The 11752-nt window shown below is 38.0% G+C and overlaps 1 protein-coding gene across 2 annotated transcripts in view; it reads left to right on the forward strand.

The window, feature by feature from the left end:
• The first annotated feature begins 7646 nt into the window (after positions 1-7646).
• LOC111777341 (histone-lysine N-methyltransferase CLF-like) overlaps positions 7647-11752 on the forward strand; it is a 13832-nt gene continuing 9726 nt past the window's right edge. Inside the window, exons 1-4 of one of the 2 annotated variants that reach the window (XM_023656887.1) lie at positions 7647-8207; positions 8658-8759; positions 8870-9189; positions 10805-10966. In XM_023656887.1, coding sequence (XP_023512655.1) covers positions 8142-8207; positions 8658-8759; positions 8870-9189; positions 10805-10966 — 650 coding nt within the window. In that variant the 5' untranslated portion in view covers positions 7647-8141. Of the gene's footprint in view, positions 8208-8657; positions 8760-8869; positions 9190-9619; positions 9863-10804; positions 10967-11752 lie in introns of those variants that run through there. The other variant, XM_023656888.1, reaches the window with a different exon arrangement.

Raw genomic sequence — 11752 nt, forward strand, 5'->3', positions numbered from 1 at the left:
TGGGGATTGTCTTAGAGGAATGCGTTATCCCAGGGCGTCAGTCCAGTCTTTTCAAAATTTTAATGGAAATAAATGATTTTTCTCTATTGCATTTTCAATTTTTTTGTTGCATTCATGTGTCGTTGTAAGTTACGACTCGTAGTAAAATTTTGGTATCAGAGTTAGACACCGGGCGATGTGCAAACGAGGAGTCTATTTTCTGAAGGGGTAGGCACGAGGCGGTCTGCCAGTTAGGATGCTGGGCCTCGAAGGAGGGTCGATTTGGTAGGGGTCCCACATCGATTTGAGAAAGTAATGAGTGTCAGCGAGGACGCTGGACCCCGAAAGGAAGTGGATTGTGAGAATCCCACATTGGTTGAGGAGGAGAACGAAACACCCATTTATAAGGGTGTGAAAACCTTTCCCTAGCAAACACGTTTTAAAAATCTTGAGGGGAAGCTCGAAAGGGAAAACCCAAAGAAACAATATCTGCTAGCGGTGGGCTTGAGTCATTACAACACCAGACACCAGATTATCGCTACGTAGGCTAAGCTAGATACCCAAGTATATTCATAGCAAGAATGAAATATCTAGATCCTAAAGAAATCTCGTGGTATTCTGCTAGGTCAAAGAAGCGATGAGAGTCTGCAAGTGAGTTGCTTACTAGATATATTTATATACTCATCCCTTTCTACATTTTCTTTTTTAGGTGTTTGACGATGTTGGTCGAGGCGAGGGGTGCTCAGGAGCTTAGTAGTCATAGAGGAACGTGGACATGGGGCGTCTGTCTTGTCTACATGATTGTAGTTGCCATTTCATTCACATCTTTTGTATCTCATTCCCATTCCCTCTATAATGAACAAACATACGGATGTACATGTTTTCAATTTTACCTTGATATTGCAAATGATGTTAAATTGTTTTAAATTCGCACGAATTTGTTTGGTAGTTTTCTCATTGTAATCTAGACATGATTCGTCTTGCATTGTGTAGTCTGTTAGTCACATCTTGTCTTTTGATGCCTCGAAATTTGGAGGCGTAATTGATTGCTATTAGAGCTATTTCTTTTTATGTCAAGTAGTGTAACACCCGCTCATCGTCAACACGATTCACAGGAGTTACCACCTACATCGATAATAAACTCCGACAATCAATCATAAATTTCAAAATATTTCCAAAAACACCCGGTAAAACATTTAAAACCAGTACTATTTAAAACTTAAAACGACCAAAGTAAATTCTTGACAGCGAAAACATAAGTACACAAAACAGACACAGACACGGATTCCCAAATAGTCTCTAGCCCGCTGGTCTCGTCCTCGTCCTCGGTTGGCCTGCATCAACTAGGAAGAAAAGTTAAAAATAATTTTGATGAGTAATTAAATTACCCAGTAAGTAGCCAACTTTATCTTTCATGAATTCATAACTAATCTTTACAGGTGTTTTTAAGTTTTATTCGTCATTGACTCCTAGTTTCTCTTATTATGGTCATATGTTCATTAATGAGGTATCTCAACTACCTCCAGCTTAGGTTACTGACTCTCTTTTGATATGCTTATCTAGAATTTTCAGACTCGTATGTAAGACTCGCACTCGGTCAAATACGGCCCGTCTACTAATTTCTCTGGCGGCCTGTTTATCTCATATACCAACGGTCAGGAGTACTCATGCTCCCTGACTTAGCACAAAGGCCAATGAGAGGGAAAGAAGTGAATTTCATCTCATGATATTATGTTCCCAACTCCCTATTTGGTCAAGTCCCCAAAATGGTAGGCATATTGAATCGGCGAACAGAAACATTCTCACCCATGTAAATTAAAGGACAAACCCTCACAGGTAGGAGTTCATAACTCACTCAGGATTAAAGATCGAGTCGCATATGATCATCATGTGAAATACTAATCTTCTCATTAACGGATTTATAAAGAGTGATTAGATATTTCTTGGTCTAGTTTTATACAAACTCATTGTATAGGATACCTCCAGTTACATGTCTCCACATGAACGATTTGGATCAAATCATTTGTAACGATTACAAAGTGGGTCGTATCAATAGTGTTACCAGGACAAGGCACCCAACCTTATCCATATATTATAGACCCTTTAAGTTATTACTTTAACACGATCCTCTTGCATGTAAACCAGATACTGTTCAAGATTATATTAATAATTTTTTATTTTCATGATAACAATTAAGTTACAAATAAAATAATAAAAATTATTGTTAAAAACTAAATAATTAATTACGAGACTTTAAGACATAAATCCCAATAGTTATACTATGTGAGGTCAAGAAGTTTCTTGAGTTGTCTGAGTCTGAGGACCATGGTCCTTAATTCTTGAGTGGTGCCTAGTATTGTCCTTATCTTAATAGATGTAGAGCTTTGTGTGGTATTGTTCTTGGTTCTTATTCTATAATTTCTAGGGTTCCTAATTTAACATGCATTCATAAGCTCCACATAACTTATAGTAACATGCATGAGTCATTTGTAGTGTAGTCTTTACACAATTCTAGAAGAGTCTCGAATCTTGGTTAAGAGTTACTTGAAGTATTTTCTTTTAGCATTTCTTGGTCCTTATCTTGGTTTAGGTTCCAAACTTGTTGTAATTGACCTAGGAATAGGCCTTATAAAAAGTAGTAAGTCATTTGAAGGGTGTTTAGACCTTGAAATACTTTATAAGGTCATAGGGGCATTATTTTCATTTTACTCATAATTCTTGGTTTAACCTTTAAACATATTCTAATAGCTTTTAAACTTTACCATGTTATCAATCATCATAAAATAAGGCCTATTACAAAGTTTCATAGCTTTGTAGGTCATTTAGATCATGAACCAAAGTGTAATGACCCGGGAAAAAGAAAAGGAAAAAAAAAAAAGAAAAAGAAAAAAAAAAACTCAATCGCCGGAAAACTCGCGAGTTTTCTGGCGACAATCGAGTTTTACGGACCGCACACAAAACGATAGCCACACATCGCTCAGCCTTCAGCCCACGACTCCCAGAATCGATCAGAGTACCTACAAACAGAGAAAAGGACGAAAATATGAGAGAGAGAGAGAGAGAGATTTCGAATAACGTCGACGAGTTTTCAATTCTTTCGACGAGCCCCAAACCACCCTAAAACCGACGCCAAACACTCAGTTACCACCACGAGAAGGATCCCTAACGTAAGCACAATAACTCAAGGTACGTTTTGTGCCTTTTCGTAAGCGTTGTCGTCGGTAACTGAGGTCAGAAAATTGAGTTTTCCTAAACGTTCTTAGATCTGTGGTTTTAGGAACAAAGAGGAAAAGGAAGAAAGAGGACTGAAATCGGCAACGAAAACGTTGCAGGAAGGAGAGAGAAAACAGGCCAAAAAATTGGCCGAAGTCGGGTAAGGAGGACGAGATCCATGGATCCGGGTCAACCTGAACCCAAAACTCGAGAGAGCCAGCCCGACTTCTTTCCCTCGGCCTCTGCCTTCGGCCTAGCCCAACTACAGCGGCCCAAACCTCAAACCAGCCCAGAAGCTACGGTTAAGCTAAACCAACCCGAGACCAGACCCACGGTCCAATCGAACCGGCCTGCAACCCAAAACACTTGCGACCTAGCCCAGTAAGCCGAGGCCCAACGATTAGTCTGGCCCAGTAGCCTTCTGTAGCTCGCGACCCGAATCGCGACCCGCGACTCGACCCGATGCTACCGCACGATGTGGCTCGTTTTGCTGTTGCCACGTGTCACACAGCAACACAGGTGGTCCCTCAGCTCGGCTCGGTGCAAACGGCTCGGGCTCCCTCCGGTGATGCTCCAGCGACTCCTAGCGGCTGTTCGGCTCGACTCATCTGTTTTGGGCCTGGTTTCCACTGTTTTGACCCTCCTAGACCTGTTTTCGGCCCCGATTAAGGTATCCGAGGCCGTTTTAGAGTCGTATTTCACATTTATTGAATTATTGGTAAATTAATTGTGAAATACTAACGGAAGGTGGCGAATGGTGTGATAGAAAACAAACCCCGGCAACGTAGGAAGCAACTCTCACGGAACGGGAGCTTACGTTTAGCTAATCAGGGAATACTTCGGCTAAGGCCAACTAAGTAAGTGGTCTTACTATAGGATAGACTAAAGATTGTTTGAATTATGATGATGTATGAGTATGACGTTGTGTTGTGATGTATGTTAAGTGTACGTTATTTATGTTTCGATGCATGATGTACATGTTCTATCTGATGCACTTAATGGCTTCTATGATGAGTATGGTGTATGCATGACGATGTTATTAACATGATGATGTTTTCCATGTTGAACATGCCTTATGATGTTGTTTGCCATATTGCATCATGTTCTTAGATCGACATAGGACACAACGCTAAGAGTATGAAAATGATATTAATGTAAATATCCATGAGCACGTGTTACATAGTGTAACCAAGAGATGAGACTAGAGGGTTGTGTCAGAAGAGATGTATAATTGAACTTAGAGGGACCTCATGCATACTGTCTGTTTATAAGCATAAGGCTACTTTCCCTAGAGATGATGAGTGCGGACGCGCACCGTATGATGAACGCGTATGCGCATAGGTGCGAATGCACACAGGTGAGGTGTTCATGAGGCGTATGACACTATGGGGTTTCGTTGACCTCCGGACGTCGTTACAGATTAGCTTGACTAGAGGGTCCAGGGGTTGTGCGAGCGCCCTAGGGATTCACACTCGCACGTGTGTGTCGTGTGTAGGGAAGTACTACACATCCAATTTGTCTGAGATTGGAGGTCACCCTTAAGATGATTAGAGATAGGTCCCTAATTCATGATTGCATGTGTTTGCATTAGCATAGCCCCTATGGTGGGGTCACTTATTGAGTATTTATAGGCCGTGTGCCATATTGTTTTTTAGGTAAAGGCAAGGCGCCCATGTACGGTTGACGGCGACATCGCGATTAGAGGCTGTGGTGCGTGCATGTGCATATTTAAAATTCCTAGTCTTGGTTAGGATAGGGTGTTTGCATTTCAATTATTTGAATTATTTAATTTGTAATTGTTTTATCTCATTTTGAACTCCAGTATGATGTTTGAAACACATAAGTCCAGCAATGTTTTCTAATGTTTTAACGTATTCTAAAGTTTTAAATTTTTTCGCTAATACAGATGAGCATTCTTAGATTTATATTCTGCATTAGAGATGAGCATGAGATGTTAGTGGCGACTCTAGATATGTAGAAATTTAGGGTCGTTACACAAAGATAAGTTACCTTAAGGGCATTATGGTCATTTTACACTGTTACTTGGTTTAGCTACTTAACCTTATCTAATGACCACCAAGCTTGATATATAATCTTAACATGTCATAATATGCTCAGAATTAAAATTTCATGGACAGCAAAGTTCATTTAGTGAGTCATTTTAGCGTTACTTAAATGTCGAGCAAATCGATCGGTTCATAACCTTAACTCATGGTTCTTGGTGTTTATCTTTCATATATCCTTGATCTATACTTAGTTTAGGGCTCATACAAAAATTCAAGTAATTGCTATAAGTATTTCTTAAGAAAACTTCAAGATAGCTACTTACCGTTGTCGAAATTGCATATATGAGTATCTTTTACTATGAATTTTAAACTACGCAAAATTTTAGTGATTCTTCCCTTGTTTTCTATTTCTACTTCTTTTGCATTACATGGTCCATTACATCCCAATCCGAATTTTTGCCCCTCGATTAATGAGTCATGAATATTTTGGTATCAGAGCAAGACACCATACGATGTGCCAGCGAGGACGCTGGGTCACTAAGGGGGTGAATTGTGAGATCTCATATCGATTTGAGAGAGTAACGAAACATTCCTTATAAAGGTGTGAAAATCTCTCCCTAAAAGACGCGTTATTAGATATGTAACACGACAAAATATCTACTAGGCCTTGGGCTTGGGTTGTTACACTTGAAGATCATGTTACAAGGAAGAGCTAGGGACCAAGAACTCACCTCATCGTGAACTGTAGCCAAAGTTATAAGCTTCCAAAGTTGGTCGAAGATAAACTCGAGAAATTCATTATTGATTGGGATGTTCTAGACACTATCAAGCGTTGATTTCTTCAAAGTTTAAGTTCATTTTGGAAGAAAGAATTTATGTGGGTGTCTCAAATTTTGGAATCAAAACTCTCATCCTCTTGCTTAATTTTGACGCAAAATCAACCTTTATTGGACAGCACAATGGGGACCTCCTCAGGCCCCAATATCTTCATAAACTCTTTTCCTCTCATCTCTACGAAGCTAATTGGATTGGTTTTATCCAAAAGATGTATGTACTATGTAGGGGCTGTATTTTGGATTACCCCGATCTTACTTAAAACAAATATGATAATGATTTCTTCGATTACCCTTGATCATGAGATCCAATCTTCTTCGATTAGAGATCCGATGTTCCAAAATTATCACTCACGATCCTAGGGTACTTGATCTACTGAAAACGTACTGACCTAGGTTAACTTGGTTTATTATTGCATAGTTTGTTAGGAAGCTATTCCCATTGTTTCATTGCGATATTGTCCACGTTGAGCATAAGCTTTCATGACTTTACTTTCGGTTTCCTAAAAGGTCTCGTACCAATGAAGATGTATTCCTTACCTATAAACCCTTGATCATTCCCTAAATTAGTCAACGTAGGACTCGCTCTCAATAATCCTCAATAATCCTCCCCTCGAACAAAGTACACTATAAGCCTCTCCCGAGGCTTATGAAGCTCTCAAACAATTTCATCATCAAGAATCAACTCCTAACTATTTTTATCGGTTATTGTTTATCATAAACGTGAAAAGATTTTTACCTTCTAAGCTACAAAAATGTGTTGAGATCGTTCACTTCAGATTCAACTTCATTTATATATTCTTTGGTATACAATCACTGGTGGAACAAATTAGCTTGGAACTCAATTACCCCTCATAAAATCTAATTGGATTCATAATTTTTATGTTAATTTGGAGACGTATAAATTATTACTCTATAATATAAAATGTAATCATGTGTGATTTGATTTTTTTAGTTATTAGAGTGTTAAAATAAAAAACTTGAGACAACTCTCTCTTAGGAACTCCGTGAAAATAGCCCTATAACTCTAGGAGAAGGGGTGTCTCCTCACAAAAGGAGTCACAGAGACCAGGCCCAGGTGACTGTTTACAAAAAACACAGGTCTCCGCAAAGTTGTAAGACCATGTATGGGGGTTGATGCCTGCCTAGTGCCGGAAGGTCAAGGAAGTTGGTGAGCTGATAACAGGGGAGCTGGCGACCGAAGCCCTGGTAAATGGAAGCCGTAACTATAACGGTTTTAAGGTAGCGAAATTCCTTGTCGAGTAAGTTTCGACATGTAAAAACCTTAACCAAATTCAACTCAAATTGGGTTGACTGTACTCAAATTTATTATTAATTTTAAAATATTTATTTTTAGCTAAATACAATTATATTACCTATATTTATTTAATTTTATAATTTTTTTATTATTATTTATTCTATCAACCAATTGCAAATTTTAATTAAATATTTAGAAATAAATAAACAAAAAATTAATAATTAATTGGGTTTATTATTTAAATAGGATTATTTATATTAAAAAAAAATTAATAATTCAAATAATTAAACCCTATCCACATTAGTTTAGTTTGATAAACCGAAACGAACTTGTATTATCGTTTAGTGATGATGATCGATTGGCCAATACGCTAATGTTTTTCTCCTTCTTTCACATCATCTCTGAAAAATCTCAGCTTTTTGGTCCAGTGGCGAGATATTCCACCATTGGATGAGAGGCGCAGAGCTCTGCTGCTGACAGGTTGTAGTCTGTGTTACACTATATAATTCAAAACGCCACTTTCCTTTTCCTTTTCCTTTTCCCCCCAATTTTTTTCTTACACACTCCCTCCATCGCTGCCCCAAACCAACACGTTTCTATCCCCAATTTATGTTCCTTTTTCCCCTTTTCATTTCTCAATAGTTCAAATGGAAATTTTCATCATGGCCGCACCCGAAATTTGGAAGAACCCGCTCCCTTCTTGTATTGAAGGTGCCTGATTTTGCTGACTTTAGGGTTTCTTGCTTCGTATTTTCTTTGGATTTTGGTTTCCTGCTGTATGAATTGGATCCCGATCCGAACCCCCATTGTTGATTCGGGTTTAAGTTTTCATCGGCAGCGTCGTCGAAGTCTATGGCGTCGAAGGCTTCTTTGCCTTCGCCTTCGGTCGACGGGTCGGATCTGCTCGATGACACCCAGGTAATGAGCTTCTGATCTCTTTCTTTCTTCTCTATTACCAGAATTTGAAATGTAATTGCGGGCGAGAATCTGTTTTTTTTNAGAGTATAGTTTTGTGATTAGACTCGTCAATTTTTATGACAGCATTATCTGAAATGGTTGGCTTTTGATCATCCGGAAGTTTATGTATAAAATCTTGGCGTTTGTACGTTATTACGCACAACAAAATAAGCCATGTAAATTTGGTCTCGTCATGACCTCTTTCGTTGATATCTAAGATTCGCTTTCTTTTTGGATTGTTTACCTTATACTATCTCCAATATTTTTTCGATCCCTATGATGCAGGGTGAAGCCTATTAATATGACTGAAAAAGAAAAAAGTTAGACATGATCATCATTTCCATTCTATAGGAACAAATACTCCGTAAACTTTAATTGAAAACTTGTCTAACGTTCTGCTGTTCTCCACAGATAATGGAACCACAAGAACAAGATCCTATTCCTAAGGAGATATTATCAGTCATTGATTTTCTAAAGAAGCAAGTTGCTGGTGAACGTTGTAACTCTGTACAGGTGCTTTCATTATGGTTGCCCAAATTTCTCATCCTTTAGCTAACTTAAAGTTGAGTTTTGCACATATGGTATCAATTATTGGTTTCTATTGGATCTTTCTTAATTTTCAGAAAAGAATGGAAGAAAACAAGCAGAAATTGGTTGGCATCACCACTCACTTGTTGAAATCATCAACAGAAAGAAGGATAAGAAGGGCAAGTGATTCAGATAAGGGGGTGGATCTATTGACGAAGAGGCAGAAAGATGCACTTGATATGCAGAATGGTATCAATGTAAGTGATGGGGAAAATGACCGATCTCAAGAAGATGGCCATGAACCTTCTGCAGTTCTTCTTGGATCTAATGTTGCAGTTAGAAATGCTGTTCGACCTATTAAGCTTCCTGAAGCTAAAACATTGCCTCCTTATACTACATGGATATTTTTGGACAGGTTTGTTAAGTCTCTTCATTGTTTCTTTAGATATATTTGTTACTGCAATTTCAGTTATGAGTTTCTATGAAGACTTTAATATTGGTAACTTAAGGCTATGTTAGTTTAGTGATTGGTGGTTTTCCCTTGGAAGCTGGTTCTCTATGGCATAGGGTTATGGTGAGTAACTATGGTCCTTTATTCATTTAAATTCTTTGGAGCGATGGTTCTAAAGGCATGTAGAAACCTTTGAAAAGTTGATATCTTATTGGTTTTCACTTTTCTCTCTGTTTGTGTAATGCTCATTAGCGATAATTACTTTTAGAAGGACACTTGGTTGGACAGCAAGCCTCTTATAAAGTCTCATCTTTGTCACTTATCTTCTTTGAGGTCTAGCCTTGTTGCTTCCTTTTTGTCTCCTCTAACTGTTTCTTCTTTGTTCTCTTGGAAGGTGAATGCTATAGATCATTTTTTGAGGTATTCGTCCTTTGTGGTGGGGCCAAATTGGTAACTTCTTTATTAGAAGGTGTCTGAGAACCTGAACCATATTCTCTACGGTTGTCAGTTTGCTCGGTCCATTTGGTACTACTCTTATTAGATGTTCGATTTTTGTCTTGCTTGGAACAATGAGTGTGTTGCTATGGTGGAGGAGGTTCTTTGGACTCTGCAGTGATGGGGCTAGACCTTGTGGAAGGTTAGTCTCTTCACAGTCCTTTGGAGTTTCAAGTTGGGGAGGAATAATAGAATTTTTAGAGATCTGAAGAGTTCTTTGAGGAGGTTTTTGTCACTTGTTAGGTAACACTTTTATTTGGGCATCAACTTCTAGATAGTTTCGTTCTTAACCTCTGGGTCATTATTTTGGATTGAAAGTCCTTACCATAAGCTTTGAGTGGCTCCTTTGTTGGCTTCTTATAAGAGAAAAAATTGTGAACCACAGGAACTACAAACAATACAAATTCCAAGATATGGTGGATAGGCCAATGTAGTCCACGTAGCTATGCTGTGTACATTGTTTCTTGAATTTTGGATGGAGTATAGGGGACCACATCTCAATACATTCACCTTATGTTGTTACTAGTTTTTTGTTTTGTTTTTTTTTTTTNTTGAGATAAATGGGGCTTGGATTACATCAAATGAACCATATTTTTTTATTTTTTTGTCTTGATTTATTTTTCTTCTTACGACAAATGATTTTAGGTTGTATAAAAATCTTATTTATCCTCATTTAGTAGAAATGTATTTGTTAAAATATTTTTTTTGTTATAATCATTGGTGTTTACACTTGGGTATGTGAAAAAAGTAAAACGGACTTTAGGGGAATGAAATAAAAACTCGTAGTGATCACCTATCTAGGCAACATTTACATGTACATTGAACTATGTGAAGCTTGTACGATAGGTTCTATCTTGGGTTTTAGGAAACCCTTGCTTGGACCCTGACTTGAACAATATCTAATTTAGTGCTTGCGTTTTTAATTAGTAGGCCAATGTTTGGTGGTTGAATGAAACTATATTATTAATTCACTTCCTATTTGGGATGCATTGTTTTTGGATTACAGTATCTTTGATATTTGTGGAGCCAATAATTTCTGCCTTGTGTGTAAAATTTAGTCCAATTTTTGGTGACACTGGTGCAGAAATCAGAGAATGACTGAAGATCAATCTGTGGTTGGTCGAAGGAGAATTTATTATGATCAAAGTGGAGGAGAAGCCCTCATTTGCAGTGACAGTGAGGAAGAAGCAATCGAGGATGAAGAGGAAAAGAGAGATTTTGTGGAATCTGAAGATTATATACTTCGGTTGGTATAAACAAATTGACTGTATTCAGACATGCCAATAAAATGATATATTTAGGTTTCACTGTCAAGTGTTGTCTATACAATTATAAAGTATCTTTTGCAAGAAACGTAAAGAAAACATTATTTTGGATGTGAAGACTTTTGTCAAATGTATTTTGCCAAACCCGATCAACATGTCAAGTGTATGTCATGCTAAACCGACATGTTGATCGATTAGTATGCCCAAAAAATATTTTTAAATTGAAATGACGTACTTATGTTGTAGTATTTTTAAGGAGATCTAGTGATAGCCGCCGGTTTTACCTCTTGGTATTTCTTTTTTAACTTTTAATTTCTACCTTGATGAGCATGAATTTATTACCCTTTTCTCTCCTCATTCAATGTTGACCAATGTGCACTCATGGGGTTTGCTCTTCCCCTTCTCTCTCCTTCCTCATTGAAACATAATCACTTCCCCTTTCCTTCTCTCCTCTCTATTGAAGGCTGACCCCTCCCCTTCGTCATGCTTTTGAAGGTCTTGACTCCTAGCCGTTGGCCACAGCTCTCTTTTACCTCAAATTGGTCTCTCGTTCTTATTCTCATGCACTATGAGCTTTATTTGTCACCTCCTGTTCTTTGCTAGAATCACAACTTTCTTAGACATGAACTCTCAAATATATAGGCTTTCTATTGGTGTGCATTGGTTTTGGTTGGTTTATACAACCTTCCACAACCATTCATCTCCAATTGGGTGCCGGTTTGTATTGAAAATTGGCATTGATCAACTGATGGCCATCATAATTGAGA

Source organism: Cucurbita pepo, chromosome LG16, assembly GCF_002806865.2.
Source record: "Cucurbita pepo subsp. pepo cultivar mu-cu-16 chromosome LG16, ASM280686v2, whole genome shotgun sequence".
NCBI classification, from domain to species: Eukaryota; Viridiplantae; Streptophyta; class Magnoliopsida; order Cucurbitales; family Cucurbitaceae; genus Cucurbita; species Cucurbita pepo.